We start from the raw sequence: 27,718 nt of genomic DNA, 5'->3' as shown, positions 1-27,718 counted from the left end.
ACCTCCCGCTCGGCCGCGCGGCGCAGGCGCCGTGGCCATTTCCGGGATCTGTCAGCCGCTCCCTCCCGGCCTGGGTCTCTGCCCGCGCCCGCCGGAGCTTGTTCGCGTCGACTGACCAGAGTCCGCGAATTCTCCGCTCCGGGACCGTCCCGACCCCAGGTAAGGCGCAGGTGGGGTGAGCTTCTGGCGTTGTCGGCCTCCACTGCTCCGGCCGCGCACCGGGCTTTAGCCCTGGGGGCGGCGAGGCAGAGGACTTAGGCCGCGGGGCCCGGAGGCTGAGGGGCGGGCCGGGACCCCTTTCCCGGGCCTCCCGAGGGGGCGGGGGATCTGCTTTTTCCGTGGGGTCCTCACATATACAGATCGCTTCTCTCAAGATTTTCGAGCCCAAGCTGCCTCCGATGCCAGAATTCACAGCTCTTTAACCTGCGCCCCCAGTTTTCCGTTTGCACCTTGATTGTGGGCATTTATCACAGTCTGCGTAAAGCTGATAATAAGTGGGATAATCTGCCCCTAATCGGGCGCCGTCTCTTTCTCTAAGATCTAGAATAGACTTTACACACAGTGGCACCCATGGAATGAATGTTTGGCTCCTGACTAGGGCAGACCTCATTCTTTCAGTTTTGGGGGAACCCCCCCCCCAACTCGAGAAGAATCTTCCCCTGAGTTCCTTAAGATTCCCCCCTCCCTCAAGCCAAAAGTGCACCCTCCTCTGAAATCTTTTATAAGGTAGCCCCTTCCACGTTCCAGCCCTCGAGTCGAACTTCCAGAGTTCCAATCCTGGCACCACCGGTGTTCTTGGGGTGACTGAAGATTGCCTCTTTGCGTCTCTCGGCTCATCCGCAGTAGAAAAGTCTATTACGATAACCGTTTCTTAGGGTTTTTCTGAGGATCGAACGAGTTTATTTGCATAAATTGCTCAGAATAGTTCCCGACCCAGGGTAGGTACTCAACAAATATTAGCTATTATTGCTGCATCTTTGTGTTCTATGCATATCTATCTTCCCTTTCTCTCCCTCCTACCCTCTCGCTCCCCAGACTTCAGGACCAGAAAGGTGTCAGACTTATTTATGTTTCTGGGCCCATCCCAGAATACATTGATGTGAACCTGTTAGGCACTTAATAAATCAGAGCTTAGAATCTTTGAGACAAGGCTGTCTGTTCTCATACTTTGGAAAGTGAAGAAAATACTAACCTACTTTTATCTCTACTCATAGCCTAAAATATCTAAATTATCTTGGTTCTGCCCTCCTATATAAATTTTATCTAACCTTTTAGTTTCAGGCAGGCCTTGGGTTTTTCAGGTATCTTTAAAAAAAAAAAAGGTTATCGGTCAAGAGGATATTTTTGACCTGTTTGGGAGTGGCTGTAACTGTTCTGTAGCCTCCTACTACAAAATTTTTGGAGACCTTCTGGGATTAATTCATCTACTAGTCACAATTGAGGGAGGAGAGCATCTTGAGGGAGGGGATCATCTTGGAAAATTAAAACTCCTGCTTTGGAGGGAGTGTGTCAGTATTTTGATCTTTTGATCTGGTTATCTAATCCAAGTTGTCCTGCATCAAGAAGTTTACAGGGGTCTGCTGGGGAGGCTGATGTCTGGAATTGGAGCCTGTCACTGTGAACGCTGGGAGGGTGTGGTGACCTTGTTGGAGTACCTAGTGTTGCTGGATTGGGCAATGAGTGCAATTAGAAGCAGGATGAATCAGTCTTGAAATCTGAACCTAACCAGGTCAACCGAAATTCCCAGTTGTACGAGTACGTTCGAGCTCCAGAGGAGTAGGGCCGAGAATTTAAAGCATACATGAACTTTTCCAGTTCAGCAGATGCTAAGGGGCACGTAATTCTAGGGATGGTTCAAAAGCTCTTAGGGTCAAGAGAAGGAAGAGAGCTATCTTACTGAACATCTATTTTAGGCTAAGCTCAAAGTACCTGCTTTCACATATGTTATTTCATTTAATCCTCCTACCAACAGCCTTGCTGTCAGCAATATCTCCATTTTACAGATGGAAAAATGGAGATTTAGAGATATTGGGGTGACTTGCCCAGGGTCTCACAGCTATTATGTGTCAAAGCCAGGATTCTAAGCCAGGCTTCAGAGCCCATGGGTAACCATGCAATCAGAATGCCTCTGTTATCCTGGTAATGAGTAAAGAAAGAGAATCAGGGAGAATTCCTGGAATCATACTATGCCACATATAGTTTTTATCTCTCTCAGTGCTGGACAGTGAAAGATAGTAAAAAATGTTAAATGTATCGGCACCTCTTTTTTTCTGTTCCTTTTTCTCCTCTCTAGCCCCACTAAGACATAGGTTTTCAGATTTCACTTAAATATTAATCGCAGTTTAGAAGTTATAATTATCACCTTACTACAGATGGTACCTTTTCTTTGGTACAAAATTCAGGCTATCATTAAAAATGGATTTCTTCTGCAGTCACTGAATTTGGTGGAATACAAGCTGTCTTTACTGGGTACGTTATAAAGTTGACAGATATGAATGTTGTCATGGCTTACAGACTTAAAATAGCCACATGATTGTAAAAGAAGGACAGGTCTGAGTGTATGTCCAAATATGGAACTTGAATGATATAACGAAATTAGAAATGCAATTTTAGAAATAATTATGCCATTCCCAATATTTGCCTCTTTGGAAGCCTTTGCTACACTGCTCATTAAGCTAAGTGGAAGAATGAGAAAGCTGTTCTTTTTTTAATTATTAAAAATTTTAATAAAATTTAATAAAAATATTAAATTATTAATTGGCAGACCAATTTTGTTTCAGTTAACAAATGAGCCTATAAAATGTGGCTTTTGAACTACATTGGTTTTAATTAAGGAGATATTTGTGACACAACAGGTAATTTTAAATACCTCTGAGTAAAACCTGTTGTGGTAAGCATCTGACATCAGAGATAGAGAATCAGGCAGTGAGCATCTGGAAGTTCATTTCTTAAAACAGCAAAAGCAATCTCATCTGAAATTTGTTTACTTTTTTTTTTTTTTTAATTTCCAATTAGGTCTTTTCCTTTGTGAGTTGCAATTTGCTTTCTAGAACATGTAAAAGAAAAAAAAATTAATGACCTAAACATCTTCACTGGTAGAATAGAATGTGAAACACTGACATCTCTCTGCCAGTTCAAGATATCAGGTGTCCTATTTAAGGCTGCACCTACCTCTTCTTGACCTTTGGGTTCCTTTCCAACAGTTGTCAGAGGAAGTTCTGCTTTCTACCAGGATTGAATTCTGCTTTGTCTGCTGAACTTACATTGTTCACTTCACCACTTTCTGATGACCCTTCCTTTCCTTTGCTGTTTGCATCAGAATTCCTGTCTCATATTTCATTCTCCACCCTGGGTCAAGATGTCTTGTCCTTGAGTGCATCCAACCTTCAGACTGTAGTGAGAATGTCTCTTGGAAATGATAATATTGGGGTGAGGGTGGGGGACTCTTCTAAAACCCGAAAATCTTTTCCCTATTTCAGGTGATGGTTGCTTCTTTTCATTTAGTTACAATAAAAAGTTTAAAAATTAATAGACATCTGTATACTCTGCACCTAGATTCACCAATTGTGAACATTTTGCCAAATTTGTTCTCTGTATTTATACTTTTTGTCTTAAACCATTGAAAATAAGTTACAGAAGACATTGTGACACTTATCCCTAAATACTTTATCACCTTTATCTCCTAAGAACTAAGATATTCTCTTACCTAATACCACTGCCATTATCATATTTAAGAAAATTAAAGTAGTTCCATATTGTCATACAATATTTAGTCCAAATTCACATTTCTCCTATTGTATAAAAAATGCCTTTTATGGCTATTTTGTAAAATATAGATTGATACCAAGTTTCATGCATAAATTTGGCTTTCATAACACTTAATCTAGAAGAATCCACCCTTTTTCCTCCCTCATAGTGCCTTTTTTGAGTAGTCCAGGCCAATTGTTTTATAGAATGGCCCACATCCTGGCTTCATCTGTTTATTTCCTCCTTCTGTTGTTCAATTCATTCCTCTCCTCTTTATTTTCTTTAAACTGGAAATTAAGTCTGGATCTTGATTGGATTCAGAGTAAATATATTTGACATGAATGCTTCATAGGATGATGGTACCCAGGTTTTTCACAATTGTCATGCCTTACACCTGTTGTTCCAGCAAAATGATTAATAGTGTCCCCTTTTGCCCTCAAAGTATTCTGGTCTAGATGGTGAATTAAATGATCACTATTTATAAGTGATGTGTACTTCATGTTGCCTCCCATCAGGGGGCCCATTTTGTTAGGTGGCTCTACTATTTATGATACAAAATTTGATCACTTGGTTCATGTGGTTACTGCCAGATTTCTTCCATTGTTTAGGCATGTTTTCACCTTTGTAATTAGTAAGCAATCTGTAGGATGATGCTTTTAGATTGTGTGACTGTGCTGTATTCCAACAATCTTTAACCATCAATAACCCTTGCTGGAATAAATTTTACGTTGATGGGTACAGTGATAGTCCTATTTAAATTATTAAGGTTTGACATTGAGATTGATTCTTTTTTAGTGGGAGAATCATGTTTTATTTAGCCCCAAACATTTCAAGATCCTCAGACCTGTTAAATATTGGTTACCTGTCATTTTTAATGATTTTTTTCTTTGGCTTATTGCAGCTTTCTACCCTTTGAAAACACTGAGAATAATGTCTCTACATCAGTTTTTACTAGAGCCAATCACCTGCCATGCCTGGAACAGGGATCGTACCCGTAAGTGTGCTCATAATTTTGTTCCTCTTTTTTTGGCCCCTTTGATACATTTCAGAATTAGGTACATTTAGGAATCACATATTTCATTGACACATGCCAAAAGAACATGAATCTATTGCTACCAATTCAGAAGACGACTAAGCCAGTCCTTCAGTTTATGTATAGAGAAACTGGGGCCTAGAGTGATGGAAGGACTTTCCAGTGGTCACCCACTAAGTTATTGTCGGAGCCAGTGCCAGCACCCAAGTCTTCTGGCTCCTTGTCCAATTCTTTCTCTACAGTACTGCTTGGAGGACCATTTATTTCAGAGACATCTTTCCTTGCTCTAAGAGCTGGTGTCATGAATGGTTGTGTAGTAACACCCTGTTCTTCCAGCGTTTAGTCAGAATACTGGGACCTAGAAATAAGCTGTTTCAGAGAGGTATGCTGTAGTCCTGAGGTGGTCAAAGCAGTATTAACTAATATTAATATGTTATTCTTAATAAGCTTGAGTTTCTAGTTTTCTAGCCTCAGCAAACCAGGAAGGAATGGAGAAGACTTTTAGAAGTAGGCACAGTACAGCAGGTAAAGTGGCAAATTATATGACAAGGAGAGAGGAGGCAAACAAACAAACAAAAACAATGTAAAAGAGAGGGACAGAAATGTATTATGCTATAAGTTATTTTTAAAAAGGTTAACTCATATTCACTGTATATATTTTTTTATACCTAACAGCTTTTTTTGGAGGTCACATACCATAAAATTCCCCCTTTTAAAGTGTACAATTCAGTGGTTTTTAGTATAGTCACAAAATTATGTAACCATCATCACTATCTAATTTCAGAACATTTTCATCACCACAGAAACAAATTCACTGCAATTTATTGTTGGGTGAAGTGAAGATTGAGATATAACCATCTATATTGGATATTTGAAAATATGTAACATGTCAGGGCTGTGAATTTAGAGCTTCGGTTTTGTGATCGTCTAATACTGCTTAGTTTCCTACATAGTCTGTCTCCACTTTCCTATTTAAAAATTAGTTTTTGGAGTATTTCCAGTTATTTTTAGTAGAGTTGCAAGTTATCATTGTCCCCATTTAAACTACTTGATAAAAATATTAAGTTAAATTTTTTGTTATGCCACATTATAATTTGAAATTTATAATATTTTCCAGTTTTAAATTGACTTTTGAAATCTCGATATGCATCTAAGAAGTTTAAAGAACTATATCGTTTCTAAAAAGCACTTAAAGTCTTAGGATTTTAGAGCTAGATATTTACCTAGTTCTACAGTTTCGTCTGTCAAACAGATGTAGCTTTCCTAAGAAGGGAAATGATTGACCTAAAGTTCGGATCATAGATCCTAATTTTCATTTTAAGAAATCAGTGTTTTTTTAAAAAAGGAAAGGATGAACTAATGAATTAGAAAGGATAAAAAAGATACATCAATAGGAATTTTTAAAAATTCTTTTCATATGTATATGAATTCTGAGTATTTTTTATTGGTTCAGAAGTTTTCTTTCTTGAAAACAGAATTTTGTAATGTGTTCTATATTGGCTTTTCTATAGAGGAGGACTTCTGTATATTTTATCAGAAGAGTCAAGTTTTCCTGATAAACTAATGGTTCCCAACCTGGCTCCATGGGAAGGCTATATAAGCTAATTTCAACTTTTCAGAAAGTATAACAGATATTAAATATTTATCTCTAACAATATTGTGTAGGCAAACTAAAATGATAAAGATTTTACTGATGACTGAAATTGTTAGCTAAGTATGGTAGCATAGTTTATTTCTTGCTCTGACACTTTTATTTGTATCTTGAAAAGTGAAACTTTAAATTTAGTTTGCCTGTAAATCATTTTCAAATATTGGGTCCAAGTAAAGGTAAAAATAATAAAGGGAATTCTTCAGGGGGTGGATATTGAGAACCATTTTGTTGAAACAGTTTTCCTATTCCTTCCTTCAATCTGTTTTTAAAATTGTAACATATCCCCTTTTTGGTGACCATTTCAAGTTTATGTGTTAACTGTTATGTTGACTTCTTCCTTCAGAGATTGCCCTTAGCCCCAATAACCACGAAGTCCACATCTATAAGAAGAGCGGGAGCCAGTGGGTGAAAGCTCACGAACTCAAGGAGCACAATGGGCACATCACAGGTAAAGGAAGGCAGCTGAGAACTTAGTACCACATTTCCAAATTAAGCACTCTTCTCTTTATATAAAGAACCTAATCAAGTAAGTCTTCCATAGGATTTAAAGTAGTGCACCATTTCTGAGCTTTTCTTTGGTAACTTTGAGAAAATGTCATAGTAATGAACTCAGTTTTAAGCACTTCTTTTAGCCCAACTGTAACACAGCACTCTGCTTTGTTCTGGTAATAACTGCACCAACTCTTGAGGACTAAAGAATAGATTAGAAGATGAGACATGAAAGTGAAAACTAGACAAGACAGCTGTAATTAACCACTGTTAATGTTTTCCTTGTGTATCATGAAACTCAAGAAACAAAATATTATTCCAGATAATGACAAAGTTCCCTCTCACCACCAGTCGTATTCCTCTCCCTTCCTCCCCAGAAGGCAGTCTGTAATTTGGTATGGCATCATCCCAGTATACTTTTAATACTTTTACATACATGTATATGTGTTCATAAGCAATCTTTTGTACTATTGACTAGTATTTTTAAAAGTTACATAAATAGCATCATATTATACATCTGCAGCTTGCTTTTGCACTCATTGTTTCTGAGATTTATCTGTGTTGGTGTATCTAGATCAAATGTATTGCTTTTAACTGCTGTTAACATTCCAGAACTCATTTATTTGCTCTTTTCTCCAATGAAAAACATTTGAGTTGTTTGCACTTTTTCCTTACTACACTGGAGTGCTGAATTGAGCATCCTTGTACAGGTCTCTGTACTTATGTATCACTGTTCGTATCTGGTAGGCTCACTGGTAAAAGGGTATGTACATCCTTAACTTTACTAGGCATTGTCAGCTTGCCGTTATTCCAGGCCTGCATGGGAATGCCCATTTTCCTGCATCCCATACCTACTTGATATGCTCAGGCTGATTAATTTTTGCCTCCCTGATGAATGAAAGGTGGTATCTCTATAAAGTTTTCTTGTTCTGAGCATATTATTAGCCATTTGGAGCCTGTCTCCTGTGACTTTCCTGTACATAACTCTTGACCATTTTTTCCATTGAACTTTTTGTCTTTTCCTTCTTGGTTTGTAGGAGACTAAATCCAAAAGCATATGGCTCTCAGGCAGATTCCTGGGTGTATGATAACTTTTGGCTTTGACAAAAACTATTAATGAACATATGGCTAGAGGTGGCAAGCAAAACAGTGCTGGGTTTTGTTAAACAACTGTCAAAGGAGTAGGAGGAGTAAGAGGTAAAAATGGAAAACTTTTTACAATGATTTTCCATAGTTAGTAAACCAAATCTGGTACCAAATTACAAGAGGATTTTTACTCTCTTAAGTCTTGTCTGGCTGTTGTTTTAAAACCCATCTTCACGTATTGAGCTAGTCAGAAAGAACTCTTGTTCTTTGATTCTTACAACTAGTTTCTTTTTTATCCTATTTTCTGGCAGAGTTGACCAACCACTTGCTTTGCACAATTTGGCCAAGCCCATCAAAACTATTCAACTATTTTCCATGACTTTTGAAACAGACATTTCTCATTGCACTCATGAGTTACCCTTTTCCTTAAATAACATTTGCATTTAAGTGGGCATCAAAGGGAAAATTATATTGTAGTAATTTTGTTGTTGTTCTGGATCCTGGAATTTTGCTTCTAATATCCTAAAATATTTGTTAACTTTAAGATACCATCTTCCCCCAAATCAGAGAAACGCTCACATGCTTTGACCTTCTGCATCCTTTACAGAAGTTGTCTTTGCATTCCCTAGAAAAAACTCGTCACCAGCCCTTCTTGCTTTTACCAGTGATTTGTATGTGGTACTTGTGAGCACAGGGAGCTGAGGATGTGACTGAACCAGCACCCAGGACATGATTTCTATTTTTGTTGCTATTGCTTTCCCATGACCTTGTTTCTATTAGATTTGGCCTATTTTGTTTAAGTCCTTTTGCTGGTGGGCTTTTGGCCTAAGAATAAGAACATTCATATTTTAAATTTTATATCTTAGCATTAGGAAATACTTTTAAATGAGGAAAGACCAAGATGGAAGACCAAAGAAATAGCCAAAAAAGGGGAATATTATAACTTATGTCTTTTTTCTCCCCTATTTACATTCTCTTTTGGGGTCCTTTGTTATTGGACCTGTTTTCTGTTCAAATACTCAAATGACATCTTTTTAGACACAGAAGAACTGTTGTTGGAAGGATTTAAATATAATTGTGGCAGGAGACCAAGGATCAGGCTTATTTTCTCAGGAAGATAGTAACTATAGAAAAAAAAATTATCTTGTAAAGCTTTCCAGAAGAAAAGACTAGTCATTACTACAGAGGAAGTGTTTTGGCAAGCATCAACGGGATATCAGACTTCCATTTTTGTTGTTTTATTTTCCCTGTGAGTTTATTCTTTTGTGTTAAGTATTTGATTGCTCCTCCCCTTTAAAAAAACACATTTTATTTTGGAAATTTTTATTCAGCTAACAAAGTAGACAGAATAGCATGTGCCCATCACCCACATGCAACAATGAACCACACACAGCCAATCTTGTTCTGCTCAACTCACTTTCCCTGTTTCCTGTACCATTTTCAAGCACATCCCAGACATATCATTTCATATTTCAGTTTGTTTCTCTAAAAGATAAGGACTCTAATATTTCAGCAGTTTAAGTGGGATGGATCCAAAGAAGAGCCACACATTGTGATTAGTTGATTCTTTTTTTTTGATTTGTTGATTCTCTCTTTTTTTTCATTTGTAATTTATTTGTTAAGAAAATTGAGAAATTAGGTTATTTGTCCTATAGTGTTTCCCAGAGCTTGGATTTTACTGGGTGTAAATCCTCAGTATTTCCTTTCAGTTGCAGGTAGGATTTAGGTGGCAATAGGTTCTTTCATCAAGGAGTCACATAACGTTTAGTTGTCTTTTTTTGTGTGTCATGTTAGCAACTGTTGATGATCATTGCCTATATCCATTAATTCAGTAGGAGTTGCAAAATGGTGATATTCTGAATCGAAACCTATTGTTTCTTCCCTATTAGCTGGAATATTTTTAAAGGAGATTCTTACCTTCGACTGCTGTTAGTTTAACGTAAAATACAGTTAATACAGAAAAGACTGGATAAATGCTTGATTCCAGTCTTCCTTTTCCTTCAAAGTTCTCTTGATGACAAAAAAAAAAAAGATGCAAAGTTAAATTAGTATGAGATAAGAATTTGCTTTTTACTGAATATTTGCTCTTCCTGGCTCTCTTTCTAACAAGTAAATGTTTAAAGAGGTAAAAGTTAATGTGATCTACAATAGTTGAGGCTGTGACTATGGTTTTACAGCTTCCATTTTCAGATGAAAGATGTGGTACAGAAATAGAACCATAAGCCAAGCAGAAGGCAGTTCCTTGTATTTTTTTAGAGAGTAAAGGCCTATTGATTTTTTTTTAGCACTTTAGGCAGTCCTCAGGAATTCTTATTAAATACATGTCTAATTAGAGTTTGATCATTTGGGATACGAGCTAAAATTTGAGATTGTCAGAATCATTTGAAAAATCACCGAGCCCTTTCTCTTTACAAGGCAATGTTCTGGGTGTTATAAAGAGAGTATTGATTCCTATTGCTGTGTAACAAATACCACAAACTTAGCAGCTTAAACCAAGACACACTTATTTGTATCTCGGTTTATTTCTTTGGCCAAGAGTCTGAGCACAACTTCATTGGGTCCCATGGTTAGGGTCTCACAAGCTGTACTCAAGGTGTCAGCCTGGGATGGGTTCTCATTACAGTATAGGATCAGTTAGTAAAGGATCTGCTTCCAAACAGCCTCAGGTTGTTGGACGAATTTGTTTCCTTGCAGCTGTAAGATATGCGGCAGCTTGTTTCTTCAAAACCAGCAACCAAGACAGAGAGAGAGAGAGAAAGGCAGTCTCTAGCAGGACAGGCACTGTACTCCTAGGAAACTGAGTAGATGGAATCAACTTCTATCCCATCACCTTTCCAGCATTCCATCAGTTAGAAGTGAGTTACAGGCCCTGCCTACCCGCCCACACTAAGGGGAAGGGGTTCACACAAAGGCGTAAACACCAGGAGGCAGGATCCTGGGGCCACCCCTGGGTCTGTCGGCCACCACAGACTTGTTTCCTATTGTCAAGAGGCTTAAAATCAAGTTAGTAAAATAAGACTTTGATAAAATAGCATTTTGCATCTCACTTCTGAGAATAGAGTAAAAAGGTATATGACTGTTAATTCCGATTTTACCTGTTTTAACAAATGCTTAGAAACTAACAAAATGTTCAACAGCATGGGGGATGATTTAGGAAATTATAATCAGTGTCCTGAAATAACGAATAACTACTAATAATTTATAAAATGCAGGGGAAAATTATTTGCCACGATATTAATATCATTTGGGGAGGAAGCGAGGGTGTGTGGACATAAAGAAAAGGGTTGGGGCTTTATTGACTTCTGCATGTCCCTTTGTGATGTTCGTTTCATAGCATTGGATGGATATTGCTTTTGTAATTAAAAATAAAATCTTATAAAGAAAGAAAAAAAAAATAAGGAATCTTCAAATCAGATATCTGTAGAGACCTGTGAATGAGTGGAAAGACTGTCCCTGGTTAGTTTTATAACCTCTGCAATTATGAAACTGCATTATAAAACAGTTCTGTTCTACCTGCCTTCATGGAGGATCCTGAGTCCCAGGAACTTTGCAGAGAAACATCCATGCCTTTGTGTGCAGCATTGATCAGGACCACAGGGGAGTGGGGAGAGGATGGGCTGGGTAGGAAGGTAACCGACCCCTCATCTGGTCCCACCATGCCAGTGCCCACCTGCCTGTGCCACACACAGTTTTGACTAGGACGAAGCAGACGATCCACATCTTACTTGCAGGTATTGACTGGGCTCCCAAGAGCGACCGCATTGTCACTTGTGGGGCAGATCGCAACGCCTATGTCTGGAGTCAGAAAGATGGTATCTGGAAGCCAACCCTGGTGATCCTAAGAATTAATCGTGCAGCCACTTTTGTGAAGTGGTCCCCGCTAGAGAACAAATTTGCAGTGGGAAGTGGAGCACGACTCATTTCTGTTTGTTACTTCGAGTCTGAGAATGACTGGTGAGCAACATTTGAACCTTTTTTACTTCTCTCTATAGAATTATTCATATGGACTGCTGTGTTCTTGGTGGGGCCCTGGGTGAAGGCTTGCCTATAACTTCAGTTTTTCCTTATTTGGAGATCTTTTTTTTCCCTCTGAAATTCTCCATTCTCTTATTGAACAAACATTTTTCCTTCTCATGCACATTGAGCCAAGTCTTGTGTCCTTCCCGTATTAATATAGAGCTATTGTTTCATTGTTTTGAGCTAGAATTTGTTGTATAAGGTAGCACTACTGTTCATACTCTATACTGCCTAAACTGCTGTTTGACATTGATATATAAATTATAAACTTGGAAGACTGTCAGTGCCCTGAGAAATAATTTTCTCTCACTAAATCTATCCACTTAAAATATCTAGGATTCTTACAGATAACAATGTTCTTCTTTCTTTAAAATGTATTTCCTAACTAAAGCTGTATCTTGGTATAGTATTTTACATTTTTAAACAACCATTGAAATAAAAATTCATCAGAATCTTGGAAGTGTGATTAGGCGACTGTACTTTTCTATAAATCACTGATAGCTGAGCCAGTCAAAATACAGAGATGTATTTTTATGTCCAAATAATTTATTTTAACTATTCCTTCCTGCTTGCTTCCATAAGAAAACAACCGTGTTCTGCCTGGTATGCATGCAGAAAGGGTGGCAAATATCCATCAACAGGAAGTTGTCATTTAGTATGAAGTTGGCAGTGTTTGTATTTCCACTGGAAATATTCAGAATACACCTTACTTTTTGCATATTAGTCGTACTGTTTGCATTCTGCTGAAACAGTGAAAGGAGGAGATTATCATATTATATTTTTGTAATTTAGCAAAACCTTAGAAGTTTTGGTTATTTGAAAAGAACGTCTGTGAATTTGCAGCAAGAGTGAATTATGAATTCAAGAATGTATTTTTCTCTCAAGCATATGCAAAAATAAAGCTAACAAAATGTTGTCTGCTAGAAATTCATTTGGAAAGCTAGCTGTAACAAATAGACGAAAAACAAATCTCATTAATAGGCTATTCCTACAGGGCTAAACTTTATGTTGGCTACTAATCCCTGCAGTCTTATTCATTTATATGGGAAACTTCTTTTCCTAGATAAGCTTCAACCCTTGTGGTTGTTTGCATTTTTATTCATTGAAAAATAGTCTCAAATATAGGTAAATTGGTTTTCACTGGATTGTAATTTGGACATGCTGTAAATTCAGGGGAGTTTCCAAGCTGTAGAGCAGTAGTTCATTGGTATGATGCGAGTACTTTAAAACAACCTCTTAGGGATTTATAATTTAATCACTCAACTGTTTATTATTTTGCTTGGCGTTCTTTCCTTAATTTAAAATGACTGTTTTATAAAACAATTCAGAGTATTGTCTGTTTCTCAGAATGAGGTTTTTTAGAAAGGTTTCTAAGAAAAGGATTCTACAGAAAAGTAATTTAGCATTCAAGGAAAGGCTTTTGGCTCAATATTAAGTCTCAACTCTTGAACACCCACACATGATTGGTTTTTAAACAGAAATTAAGTCAAAATAATGCCCGATCTTAGACATAAATAATTTTTTTTTAGTGGAGCAAGAGAATTAGAGGCTAATCCCCAAAGAGAGTTCCTACTAATTTATTGCTTGTGAATCTTTAGGGGAAAGAAAGAAATTGCAGCTTCATGGAGACTTGTAAAGGAAATTAAGGCATTTTACAAATGACCCAAAAAAGAAATAACAAATCACTGAATATTTATAATTAAAATTCAAGTAATTTCCAACCTCCATTTTTATCTCAAAGGTTAGAGTCGCATGTAACCTGAAATTCTGAGGGGCAGGGTCAAAGTTAATCCATAAGTATACTTATTAATGAGTATTTCCTGGGAGCTGAAAAAGTTCAGAACAGCTGATCTGATGAAAATGTCAAAGCCTAAAAGGACAACAGAAGGGCCTGTTTGTGGTTCTTCTTCCTCTCTGTCCTTCAGAAATGAAATGCATCTTCTCCCTGGACAGAGACCTGGTGGCCCACAGAAGAACCGTGCTTAGGTGGTCTCACCTGATGCACGTCTGTGGGTCGTTTGAGGATTGCACCTTGATGTGTGGGTAAACTAAACTTGTTTTTCTCCTCTTGCAGGTGGGTAAGCAAGCACATTAAAAAGCCTATTCGTTCCACAGTCCTCAGCTTGGATTGGCACCCCAACAATGTTTTGCTGGCAGCAGGATCCTGTGACTTTAAATGCAGGTGGGAACAAAGGAGAATTGGCAGGCAGATTTGAGCTGTTCATTGTTCATCTTTTTACAACCATTTGTACGGTTCCTTTTCTTTGCAAGGCGCTGCGAAGAACTAAGAAGTGAAAGGAACTTGTGATCTAGAAAATGTAAAATAAGTGTGTAAGTCACTGTATTAGTTAGGGTTCTCTAGGGAAACAGAACCAACAGGAGATATCTGTAAATATGAGATTTTATAAAAGTGTTTCACGCAACTGTGGGGATGCACGAGTCCAAATTCTGTTGGGCAGACAGCTAGCTGGCAACTCCAATGAAGGCCTTCAGTGAACTCCCCAGGAGAGGCTGGCTGGCTGGCTGAAGAAGAAATGAAAGTTCTCTCTTTTCTCCCTTAAAAGTCTTCAACTGATTGGATTAAATCCAACTGATTGGATTCTCTCACTGCGGAAGAGATGCCCTTCGTTGATATAATCTGTCACAGGTACAGTCAGTTGACTGATGATTTAATAAACCGGCCCTCTGGTTTATTAACCAGCCACAGATGTCCTTGCAGTAACAGGCCAGTGCTTGTCTGACCAGACACGTGGGCACCATCGCCTGGCCAAGTTGACACATGATCCTAACCATCACAGTCATTACATAGAAAGAAGTGACCTTGGAGGACTTCTGTGTGCTGGAGCAGGAGAGTTTTCCTTGGACAGATCGATGGTTTAGATTGGAGGATTAGAGTACAGTCTCTAGCAACAACAGTATTATTTCTCATTTGATATCCCAGATAGCAGACTCTGCAAATTCCCGAGTGGAACTAAGATTAACAAAACATAGTTGAACCATGCACTGCTGAGCTATCATCATGCTGTCCCTTTTCAGTTAAAGCTTTTTAATTAGCCGTTGTTGTATGAGGCTGGAAGAAACACAGCCACTTTGCTAAGAGTTTTAAGGATCAGACCATGTAAATGCTTTTTAATTTTTTTTTTTTTATTTTGAAATAATCCCAAACCTACAGGACAGTTGCAGAAGTATCACAAATTCCACATACAGAACTCTAATATACTCCCACCCCAGCTCCTAGTCACCCAGATCCACCAACCTCAAAATCCTGCCACCTTTGCCACATCAGTCCATCCATCCATCCATCATATATCTATCCATTCATCTATCTGTTAATCCATCTTCTGAAAATTTGAAAACAAGCTGTAGATTCCATGGTCCCATAACGCAAACAACTCCTCCATGTGTATTTCTCACGAACGAGGATCCTCACCCATATAATTTCTTACGTGCAGTTATCAAGCCCCAGCAGTCATAACATTTATATAAAGCTTATATTTTATACTCCAACCCTTTCTTATCTCCTAATAATGTACTTTTTAGGACATTATCTCCTAATGTACCTCTTCTCCCCCATTTTTAGATCCTATCCAGAGTCATGTATTGCATTTTATTGTCCTGGTCTCTTTAGTTTTTTTTTTTTTTTCAATTGTCGAAACATATACAGCACAAACCCTCCTATCCCAATCTGTCCCAAGCATACCATTCTGTGAGATCAACCATGCTTACACCGTTGCAGTACACTTAACCACCATCCACCACCAGAAGCCCCCCTCCACCCTAACCAGAAACCCCACACCCATCCTTCTTCAACTCCTCATTGTTCCTGCCCTTAACCCCAGCAACCTGCACTCTACTTTCTGTCTCATGTCTGCATACTCCAAAATTTCTTTGTGGTTCCTATGGCACTTAAATTGAACATCCTAAATCTATAACAATCTCATTTGCTTTGATACCAACTTAACTTTAACACTATGTTCCTGTACCCCTCTGTGCCCCCCCATGTGGTTCCTGTCACATATTACACATTTTTATATAATGAGTCCAAAACCACTGATTTAACATTACATTTTGTGCATCTGTCTTTTAGATCCTGTAGGAAGTAGAAAATGGAGTTGCCGGCCAGAAATAAAATAGTGCTGGTATTTATAATTACCCATGGCATTATCTTTACCAGAAATCTTTATTTCTTCACGTGGCTTTAGTCAGCTGTCTGGTGTCCTTTCCTTTCAATCTGCAGAACTCCCTTCAACATTTCTTGTAGGGCCAGTCTAGAGTGATGGACTCCATCAGCTTTTATCTGGGCATATGTTCATTCCTCCCTCATTTTCGAAAGATTGTTTTGCCGGATATAGAATTTTTGGTTGGCATTGTTTTGCCTTTAGCTCTTTAAGTACATCTTCTCACTACCTTCTTGTCTCTGGTTTCCTTTGAGAAATCAGCACTTGCCTTTATTGAGGGTCCCTTGTGGGTGACATGTTGCTTCTCTCTGGCAGCTTTCAGAATTCGCTATCTTTGGCATAGTATGGGTCTATTCGGGTTTATCCTGTTTGGAGTAATATGCACATCTTGGATGTGTATATTCATATCTTTATTAAATTTGAGGTGTTTCCAGCCATTATTTCTTTGAATATTCTCTCTGCTCCTTTCTTCTCTTTGTAGGACTCCCACAATGCACGTATTGGTACTTCTGATGGTGTCTCACAGGTTCCTCAGCCTCTGTTTCACTTTTCTTCATCCTTTCTTCTTTCTGCTCCTCAGACTGGATGATTTCAATTGTCCTATCTTCAAGTTCTCTTTATTTTTTAATTCTGCCATTGCCAGTCTGCTGTTGAATCCCTGTAGGGAATTTTAAATGTCTTTTGCTGTGGTCTTCAGCTCTGATTCCTTTTCATAATTTCTGTCTCTGTCGTGTCTTTGTGTTCATCTGTTGTTTTCCTCTTTTCCTTTAGCTCTTTGTCCATGTTTTCCTTAGCTTTTTGAGCATATTTAGGACCATTTTTTGAAAGTCATTGTCTGGAATATCCCAGGTCTGGTCCTTCTTATTGATGGTTTCTAATGCTTTAGTTTTCTCCTTTTCCCTGGGCCATCACTTCTGGTTTCTTTATATGTTTTGTAATCTTTTGCTGAAACCTGGACATCTTGATATTTTGATGTATCACTGGAACTTAAACTCTCTCTGAGGCATCTGTTCATTAAGCTTGTATCTCTCTAGTGTTATGACTGAGTTTTCCTTGAATGCTAGGAGCTAATAAAAAAAAAAAAGGAAAAGAAAACAACTTTCCCAGTCTTAGCAAAGTGACGTTTTCAAGCGCTCTATTTCAAAGCTTACTCTTTCAGAGCTCATCTGTACAGTGAGTTGAGAGAATAGCTCCAGGCCAAAGTGTAGGAGCCCCCTGGTCCTCTGCATGTGTGTATCTTGTCTCAGGCACATGTGGTTTGGCCCTAGGGAGTTTCCCCATGTACATGATAGGAATGTCCCTTCTTCCCTAGGAAACAGTTTCCTCGGGGTCCTTACACTGTCTTTTCTACAACCCTCACCCCAGGGAAATGACCTGAAAGCTCTCCCACAGTGTTCCTGCCATTTCTTGCTGTTGTTCAAAGCTTCTGCAGGGGGCAGAGCCCTGATCCTTCTCCCTCCACCATCTTAATCAGGGCAGAGACCCCATGGTACTGCTTTTTAAAATAATTCTAAGACAACTCTGTTTTCCTTAGCTGAGAGAGGCGGAAATGTTTCTTGTTTACTGTAAGGTGTGTGTGGGGTGGGTTACCTCTTCTTCAGTAGGCTATATGGAGAATTTCCAGAAAACCTGACTAGTGATTTATATCCAGGAATACCCAAGGTTAAGAAAAATATAAGATGTGTGAGGGAGTTTGGGTGCAGGTCTGGACTACAGTCGTTTCAAGTACTTCTTAGAAACAGATTGGTTTTTCTCCTTAAAACCAAATTTATCACTTGGAGATCATGGTATTAATTAAGTTAAATCTGTGTAACAGTAGTGATATGGAGACATTCTCTGGGCTTTTTCACATTCAGGAGTTTTGTTGTTTGTGCATGTCATTCAGGGTTGTGCCGACTCCCTTGTTGGGTGGACTTTGTGGTGCTAACAATGTCATATGGACATCTATAAATCTCATGAAAGCAGATAACAGTTCTTTGTATGATATTAATTTCAACAAATAAACTGACTCAGTCCTTTAGGTATGGGTCTGTTCCATTTGCATTCTCCAGTTGGCAGCTGAGAACCACCAGTTCTTTCTTGTCCTCTCATGACTAAGGGAACTGCTGTCAGGAAGCTGATTTAGAGCATAGAGACTCTGATTTCACACCGTCTGACTTACAGATAACTCCCTGTGGCCTTCGCTTCTCTAGTGCCCCGCCTCTCCCAGTGCTCCAGCTGCTACTATTATTATGGTGGGAAAATACCTTAGGTCTTTTAGAGTCCTTAAGTGCAGAAATTCCTGAAGTGGGGAAGCTATGCAAAGTAGAGTTAGCTTTGGAGGGCAAAAGAGACTAAAAGGATAGATTCCCAGCTGTTCTCCTTTGCCCCCTCTCCCTTCCCAGCTCAGAGTCGAGACATCCTGACACACAGCTCCATGGAATGAAAGAGAATGAGTTGAAAGAGACGGACGACACCAGGCTGTAAAGTCCCCGTCTTCATCTCAGGCTCTGCCTGCCACAGAGACTGGATTGTGGGTCTGAGGGTTGGGTAAATCCAGCCCTACTGCGTGATGACACTCAGGCGAGCCTGCCCACTCTTTCTCACTGGTGCCTCCCTGGCTTTTCTCTTTGGATGTCTCGTTCTTTCTTTAATGCCATTGCTTTGTTGCAGGGTAGCAAACAGTTTCCTATTTTCTACCATTTGATTGCACAGGCTTCCTGGAGTATGTGTTGAGAGTGATGGTGAGGTGGATAGGAAAGAAAGCTGTGATCATTTAGCAAGGTCAGATGTGGGTAAAGGAGGGGTGTGACAGCAAGGCCTTCCTCCCCCTAGATTGTTTGCTCCATGAGGGAAAGGCTTTTGTGTTCATTACCTCCAGAGCTGTGCACCTAGAGCAGTGCCTGTCATGTGGTAGGAGCTCCGTGAATATTTGTTGATTGAATATGGATTTGCCAAGCTTGGACTGGCCTTTAGGCAGCCCTTAAAACCATTTTGGGTCTTGAGCAGTTTGTGTGTCTGAATTGTCCATCACATGATTTTCTTTATGAGTCAATCTCTTTGCGCCCCGGGATATCTTCCTGTAGCTGCCTGGGACTATTTCTGTATACAGATTTTTTCATTTCCTTTTTTCTTCTCTCTTTGTACCCTAAACTGTAGAGTGTTTTCTGCCTACATTAAAGAAGTGGATGAAAAGCCAGCCAGTACGCCGTGGGGCAGCAAGATGCCTTTTGGCCAGCTGATGTCTGAGTTTGGTGGCAGTGGCACTGGTGGCTGGGTTCACGGGGTCAGCTTCTCAGCCAGTGGGAGCCGCCTCGCCTGGGTCAGCCACGACAGCACCGTGTCTGTTGCTGATGCCTCAAAAAGTGTGCAGTGAGTTTTTGCCTTTTGCTTGGTGGGGGTGGGGGGGTCATCTCTCCAAATGGGGTAAGGCATGTTGCTATGTTGCTCTTCCTTGGGAGCGAACATAGGACACAGACATCAAAAATCTCAACCAGAACTGCATGGGCAGTCATTAGAGTCACAGAAGCACATTTAAATATTGTCCACTTCGGAAAATTTAAGCACTTAATGGAAGTACCAATAGCAATTCTTTGAAGAACTCTTATGGTTTGCTACTGTTTGGCACCCTTCAAAAGAGCTAATTTAGTCTGTTGGTCTGAATTCCCTCCAGTGTGTAAATGTTACCCACCTGCCTTCCACTAAGCAGGAGATGTTTCTCACTGTCTGTAGTCAGTGACCAGTGACTCCACTAATGTGGGACTGCCATTTGGTCATTGCTCCAGGGTGGCCTAGAGCACCTTGAATTACCATGACTCACTTCTGAATGGAGAGTCTGCACAGCCAAGAGGAAGGGCGGGAGGGCTCTTATCAGACATCAAAAGGAGTATTTGCTTGTGTATGTGTTGGAGGAAGAGAGCAGATTGGAATCTTTTTTTTTCCTCTTTATCATCCATCAGTTCCCATTATAAATGATGTAGTCTTCCAGATTTTGATGCATATATAGGCACATATATCTTTTCATTTTTAACCCAAAGGAATTATGCTATACATTTTGTACAGTAATTTGTTTTCTTTCTTTCAATAATATTTTTGATATATTTTGATGCTCTAGTTATTTGATTTTTATACAGTTTATTATAACACATAGTAAGCTCCTAGAGTATCGTTACTACAAGTCCAAGTCTTCCCCTTGTATTGATTTATGTTTTGGCTTTTCTAGTACTGCCAGTTAGATTATATCCTCCACCTTTCTCCTTCCCAGACATAAATATTTCATGTAGTAAAAGCCAGATATCCCACAGTAAGGACTGAAGATGAGGAATAAGTCCTTTAACCCAGTCCTGCCTTTATAAGAGGTTTCCAGAGACAGACAGAGTTTGCTTTCAAAATGTACTATATTTTGCCTGAAGTTAGGTGATCCTGATTCCTCAGCCAAGTGTTTGGCTGCCATTTTCTGTGTAACCTCTTTGTTGGGTGCTGGGGCAAATAACTACTAACTGAATACACGTGGATAGGTGTGTACACACACACACAACCCACTGCGTGTGAGCTCCTGGCCGATAGACCATGTCCTGTTCATCTTCATAGCCCTAGCTCCTGACACAGTGCCTGGCAGAGAAAAGAGAATAGGCCCTCAGTGAACATTTGTATGGTCCCAGCCCTCTGGGAGCTCCTGGCAAGCACTGGTGAGGGGAGGCTCACAGAGTCAGGCAGTCATTCATGAGGGACAGTGACAGTAAGGACTTTAGGAAGTAAGAGAGAGAAAAAGCCACCTTACGCCAAAGTAGTACAGGAAAGCTCATGGAGGTGATCAAGTTTGGAGGAAATTTGGATAAGCAAAGGGAGCAGAGACCCCACTGTGGGTCGAGGGGCGTGTGAGCAAAGGCAGAGAGATGGGAAAGGACTTGTTGGGGACCTAGCCTTAGATGAGTTTGTCATGAGTGGGAGGGATCTCAGGAGAGGGTAGAGCATAGGCTAGAGAGAAAGCCAAGGCCTCAGTTTCTGAGGGTTCCCTCAGGGCCCCGCTCATATTTGAGATTCCTGGAAATACAGGTCACAGGGCTCCTTTTAAACATCAGTGTTCATGTATAGTGCAGAAGCCCCTATGAGAATGGGTCTTTTGTCATCCTCTGCATCTATAAAGAAACCATGGTCTTTTCAACTCTGGTTTAACAAGTGTTCTTGTGTTCAGGGTTTCAACTCTGAAAACGGAGTTCCTGCCACTCCTAAGTGTATCGTTTATCTCTGAGAACAGCGTCGTGGCTGCTGTAAGTATTTCTCTTCATTTTTCCTTGTAGAACACCATGTGCTTCGCTAGAACAGGAACAATGCGGGCTCTGTGTCATTAGCTCAAAGCAAAAGAGCCTTTTGGAAGAAACAAAACTAGCTTTTAAGAGTAAAAGATGCCTGCAGTGTTGAGCGTTGTGCTGAGGAGTCAAGAGGTGGGCGGAGAGCACTCCAGCAGCTGACTGATGTCTTGTTTCAGGGCCACGACTGCTGCCCAATGCTCTTTAACTACGATGACCGTGGCTGCTTGACCTTCGTCTCCAAACTAGACCTTCCAAAACAGAGCATCCAGCGCAACATGTCGGCCATGGAGCGCTTCCGCAACATGGACAAGAGGGCCACAACCGAGGACCGCAATACGGCCTTGGAGACACTGCACCAGAATAGCATCACGTAGGTGCCATCTGGAGAGAAGTGGTTAGGTGATCGCACTGTCCTTCTCCCCCTTTATTCCTGTGGAACCCGTGAAACCCTATGAAAGAGCGAGCAGTGAGCTGCAGGCCCAGATGGTTACAGGGTGTGAACCATCACCTAGGCATTCTGTTCCTCAGGGTGTGCAGATCCTCTTGCGGGGTGGGGTGGTCTCTTAGTGGAGCCTCTTCCTAGGGTTTACTTTCTCAAAAGCTTTATTGAGAACTAAAGGATACCTTCCTGAATGTCTTGTTTGTTCCTCTGGTAGTGAACCCTTGACAGGAAGTATAGTTATGTGCTGTTTGAAAAGGCAATTCTAGTTATCATTCTCAACTATGGATTCAAATAATACATACAAGTCAGAAGATCACTTAATTAGAGAAACAATTCCTTACCATCATTATGGCGAGCTCAGGAGTCTCTTGACTGATTTTTTTCACCAGGCAGATGTGATTAAATAAGACAGTAGAATTGTGCTTTGTTCAGAAGGTTGGTTTTGTTTCTTTTTTTAATCAATCAGAGAAATGCAATATATTCTTGATTTTTTAAATTACTGTGTTGGGTACCACGGATTTTCTCTTTTTAACTAGGCCTTTTGTGTTGAGAGATTTTTACTGTGGTAGTGGAGGTAGGAGGGATAATGAAAACCTCTAAACTTTCTGTGAGAGAATTATTAAATGCACATTGTGTGTTTCTTCATGTTCAGTGGAAAGGGCAGCTGGACTTAAAATAGGCTGAAAACGTATGTGCTCTATCGAAGTTAAGAACTTGAAGGCATAGCAGAATTTATGTTCCATACTCTTCAAGTTTCTCTGTCTTGAATGACTTTCAAAGTTATTGCTTGTGAATTTCTCTTAAGCTTCTATGCAGACTGTGTGTCAAGAAGGAAAACAACACTCTTGCTTGCCTCTCTGAGACTTCTAGGTTTAAAATAAAAGACAAACCCTTGCAGATTGGAATGTTGACTTTTCTTGTAGAAATTAAGTCCTCTTTGCTCTAGAATAGGCTCAGCAACTTTTTTTTTAACTGAACCAAAATTTTATTTTAAATCATAGGTTTTTAGTGCGTATGAAAATTTTTCATAACACATGCCATGTAAAGATGTTAGCACATTGAGGTATAATAGGAAATATTTTTATATAATTTTTAAAACCAGTAATATGCTTATTTCTCCTATGAATGAATGCACAATTTGCTTAAACTTTGTCATGGAATATCTAGTAGGTTTAAAATTTTTATATTATTGTTTAATAACTTCCTAATAAGGGTTTGGGTTTCTCTTTGACGTACACATAATATTTTTTTTTCAATATATTTACTACTATAATAACTTTTCATCTCTGGTGGAATGTATTTGATATTTAAGGATTCAAATAATTTAGATCTAGAATTACACAGCTTGTTAATAACAGTTTCAATATTATCAAGTTCAATACCAGTAGCACTAACTGGGTTTATATAATTCAGTTAATGTTCTGCTGCTGCTGCTAAAGCAAGACTTCTCTTAGGGGATCTCTAGAGGCTTGACTGTCCTCTCTATTCTGGGTTGAGGCTGTCACTAGGAGGTACCTGTTGTACCTGTGAGTTCATATCTGAAATTTTTTTCAAAATGTCTTCATTTTCAAAATATCTTCATTTGATAACTGTACTTGAATTGGTTACATAAGTGTGTGGGTGTTCAATTGTTGATACAGAAAGTTTTTCTACTCGAGATCCACCTGAGAGCTGTGGAACATCCTCTCCGTCTGTGGAGTCATCTTCATTGCTCTCATTTGAAGAGGAGACAGCTGTTCTATCGAAGGTGACATCTGAAATCATAGATGAATCAGTAACTGAATCAGTAATATATGGGAATACCTTTGGTGCCTCAGTTTCTTTCTCATCCAGGTCTGGCTCTTCTTTTTCAATATAAGGTTCTTTTACACGTAAAACAACAGAAACATTGTTTGGTTTGATCGACCAGAATACTGTACTTTTAGTACCTCTTTTCCTTACTTCTAGTATGAAGCCTCTAGTAGGGAAAGTTGTAATTTCTTCATTGATGGGGTTGGTTAAAACATGGTCATTTGAAGGTTCTCCATGTGTAATTATCTCCTTAAATCTTGATATCTGCAATCAGGATATATGGTTTGTTTCATGGCAGTGGCTGCCAGCTGGGAAATATGGAAGTTAGCGTTCTACTCAGCGAACTTTTTCTATAAGGGGCCAGATAGTAAATATTTTAGGCTCTGAGGGACCAAACATACAGTCTCTGCCACAACTACTCAACTCAGCTGTGGACAATATGTAAGTGAATAAGTATGGCTGTGTTCCAGTAAAACTTTATGGACACTGAAATTTCACATACTTTTCACAACTCTCATGAAATAGTATTCTTCTTAGATTCCCTGCCCACCCCCCCACCCCCAACTATTTAAAAATGTAAAAACCATTCATAGACAAGATCTGTCAAGGGAGGGGAAAAGGAAAAATTGGCATATAGACTATAAGCTTTATATCAATGTTAAATTTCTTGAACTTGGTAACTGTTCTATTGGTTACATAAGTGAATATCCTTGTTCTTAGGAAATATACATGGCAGTAGTAAGTGTTCAAGGAGCATGATGTATATAACCTACACTCAAATGATCAGAAAATGGAAAGATAAATACTAGCTAGGCAGATGGATTGATAAATTGATGGATGGATAAAATGATATGGCAAGATGGCAAAATGTCAAAATTTGTAGATCTGGTATCTGGGAGATGGGGGTATGTTGGAGTTCTCTGTATGGGGTTTGCATTATTTTTCTAACTGTAAGTTTGAAAGTATATCAAAATAAAAAGTTAAAAAAAAACAAAGCCCACAGAGTGAAAGAAACAGGTAATGTGGGCTATGGGTTGTCACCCTCTTCCCTGGGGGGATAAGCTCTACACATTTCAGAGGAGAAAGAAAATTACGTCTGATTTGTGGAAGTTGTGGAATTGATTGTCTTGAAAGTTTGTTAGATAATTAGGCTAAGACAAGTTGCTTCATTTACCTGTTGTCTTGCTTTGCTTGGTTGGCATCTGGCAACATGAATGTCTGACAGCTGCTAAAGTTTATAATTATTGGTTTCACACAAGAGGAGAGCTCTTGCTTGTGAGCCCTGTGTGCCCTGGATCTCTTGGTGGGTGATCTGGGGGCTTTCATTTGGAGCCAGTCGGATTTTTGGTGACGGGCCATCATGCCTTTAGTTCATTGCTGTGTCCTGCCTGTCCCTCCCCCTGGCAGTTTGTATGCTGTGCGGCCCAACCATCCTGGCTCTCCAAGTCACTCTACTTAATGCAGATTCCTCCCTCTTCCCTTCTTCAGTCTTTCCTTTTCTGGACATCTGGAGATATTTTTGAGTCAGATTGCTGCAGCCTAATATTGATGGAAACTCAATATTCTGGAGTCAGCAGTTAATTCATTTCCTTAAACTGCCAAAGTCAGGAAGGTCAGAGCTCACTTCCACCAGGTGCCTTATAGCCTCTCTTGTGTTTGCTTTCTTCAGTCAAGTGTCTATTTATGAGGTGGACAAGCAAGACTGTCGCAAATTTTGCACTACTGGCATCGATGGAGCCATGACAATTTGGGATTTCAAGGTATTTGTACCTTTCAGAACAAATCTTGTTTGTAATAAAACTTCCTGTGAGAAGAATGTTTCTTATTTCTTGAAACAAAATGTCAAATCCAGGAAACATCAGAAATACAGGCTGTGGTTCTCTTTAAAACTTTAAAGTCATTAGCGAGAGGAAGCCACATTTCCCCAATGAGATAGGATATTTACTTCTAAATGTCCATTTTTGCACTGAGGAGAAATTGAATGCTTTTTTTTTTTTAAGCAGGCCCTGTGATGGGTCTCTGTTTAACTGTATAGATATATTTTTATGGTTTGCACAAATTAATTTAATAAACATTCAGTAAGTCCCAGCACCGAGGATAGCAAGGTGAAGGAGCCTGAATTCTTACCTTGGATGCACTTGTAGAAGAGGTAGGTGGGTACTGGGTGGGGGGATTAGGTGAAGCCCCAGAAGAGAAAGCAACACCTTTGTTCTGGCATGGAGGAATCGGGGCGGGGGGGGGGATGCATGGACTGCTAGTGCAGCAGGAGGAGGTTGCATCTGAGCTGCATCTCATAATGCAGTGGAGTTGACTGGGTGGAGGCAGCAGTGGAGGGAAGTGGAGAAAGCAGTGGTGAGCATTCTGAGATGCAAGAGCAGTACACACAGGGCCAGTCACAGAATTAGATCAGTGTGCACCACATTTGTGGTTTTGCCTGTGGCATGGGTCCTAAGGAACTAGAAAAAAGAGCTGTGGTGTGGCCAGGTGGCTGCTGGGCTTTGTCTGCAGATAATAAGGAGCTGTTGCAGAACTCAAGTAGAAAAGTACCAGGTGTGGATGCCTGGATGGGGCATTCTTGGGGCCCAGGTAGCGGCCTTTGAGTCCAGTAAACAAGTGATGAGGATATGAGCTCCAGCAATGGCAGAGAGCATGGCCAGGAGGTTCTGGACTGGAAGGAGATTCAGGCCAAACGGAGGGCATGGTGACAGGGACCAGTCCAGGACTCTCCGCTCTCCAGGGAGTGGGGATTGGGCAGTTGGTGGGGCCTTTCCCTGAGACGGAATCAGGGAGGAGGAGCAGAGGTAAAAGAGAGGATGGATCCTACATGTAGCCCTGTGAATTTAATTTCTCCCAGTTGGTAACCTTCAAAACAGGTGAACATACACAATTTCGTCACTTCCTATGCATTTCCATGATGTTTGATCCCATGAGTCCAATACATAGTATGGAAAAGCTTCAGAATACTCCTTGGAGAAACAGACTGTCTTCTTAAAAGTCTCTCCCCTCCTTTTTAGCGGTACATGCTTTTTTACTGGTACAAATCCCAGGCATCTCAGCATCTGTATATCACCACCTGAGCAGTTACAGCTGCGTGTGTTAGAAAATCTTTCTCACAAATCCCCAAATCAGCCCTTTATTTCTTTGATCCCTCAGGCCAAGTCCCCGAGGGCTTGCACTTATTTTTGCACTGGTAGAAGCTAGAAAGTCCCAGTATATATTTCTCTCTGCTCAGTACACCTCTGAGCCCTTGCTCTCTGGAGTGCACTGGGCAGGCTGCTGTGTGGCCTACAGAGGAGAGTCCACCATTAGGGCCTTCACAGTGAGATGGGGAGGCAGGTGTACGCACTGAAGAGACAGGCCCTTGCCACTGCCATGGCCCGTGACCCAGGTGGGAAGCAGGAGCCCTCGCAGTGCAGGGGAGTGTGGAGAATGTCGGGGGGCCCTGTGGGCTGGGCCAGAGGGCCAGCAGGGGGAGCCAGTGCTGGAGCATCTGCAGGGCTAAGAGGGGGTGCCAGAAGTGGGACAGGAGCAGATGAGGGGGCTACAGCGCAGCCATGGAGAAGGGAGTGGTAGCATAGTGCTGTGGGGAAAATGCCTCAATAATTCTCAGTGTTCTCTCTGCCTTTTTGAAGACTTTAGAGTCTTCTATCCAGGGCCTTCGAATAATGTGAAGCTGAGTGAACCTCCAGGATCTAGCATGACAAACTGCGACTGACCGCAGCTCTGCCATTTGCATGATGGGGAGGAAAGCCAGCCGCCAAGAAACACTGAGCACATCGTGTGCAAATATCGTTTGTGTGTTTTTGTTTGAATATAATTGGTGAACATGTTGGTTTTTGAAAGCAGCAATTTTTTTTTTCTGTTTCATTCCATTTTTGACCAAAGCTTCTCTCTAAGTAGTTTATTATGGAAAATTGTCACACTAACTTAAAGGAAGGGGTAGGGAGGTATGTAAATTGTCTGCTAGAAAGTGAAATAAAAATAATGAATGTA

General features: G+C 40.1%; 1 protein-coding gene across 1 annotated transcript; it reads left to right on the top strand.

Annotated features, from left to right (window-relative positions):
• Nucleotides 1-6: 6 nt before the first annotated feature.
• On the top strand, nt 7-27,718 carry ARPC1A (actin related protein 2/3 complex subunit 1A). Its single transcript, XM_037814882.1, has 10 exons — nt 7-159; nt 4,649-4,741; nt 6,775-6,879; nt 11,738-11,960; nt 14,098-14,205; nt 19,340-19,552; nt 21,375-21,450; nt 21,669-21,862; nt 25,395-25,485; nt 27,358-27,718. Exons 2-10 carry the CDS (start codon nt 4,678-4,680, stop codon nt 27,394-27,396), a joined length of 1,113 nt encoding a protein of 370 aa, XP_037670810.1. The 5' UTR covers nt 7-159; nt 4,649-4,677; the 3' UTR covers nt 27,397-27,718.

This window comes from Choloepus didactylus, chromosome 21, assembly GCF_015220235.1.
Source record: "Choloepus didactylus isolate mChoDid1 chromosome 21, mChoDid1.pri, whole genome shotgun sequence".
NCBI classification, from domain to species: domain Eukaryota; kingdom Metazoa; phylum Chordata; class Mammalia; order Pilosa; family Megalonychidae; genus Choloepus; species Choloepus didactylus.
Note: the sequence above shows the minus strand (reverse complement) of the source record. Positions and strands in the feature narration are given on the sequence as shown.

Excerpts from the sequence above, each read along its gene's own strand:
- ARPC1A (XM_037814882.1), top strand. The coding sequence starts at position 4,678 with ATGTCTCTACATCAGTTTTTACTAGAGCCAATCACCTGCCATGCCTGG. Across the intron at positions 4,742-6,774 it reads CTGGAACAGGGATCGTACCC|AGATTGCCCTTAGCCCCAAT; the intron begins GTAAGTGTGCTC and ends TTCTTCCTTCAG. Across the intron at positions 6,880-11,737 it reads GCACAATGGGCACATCACAG|GTATTGACTGGGCTCCCAAG; the intron begins GTAAAGGAAGGC and ends TCTTACTTGCAG.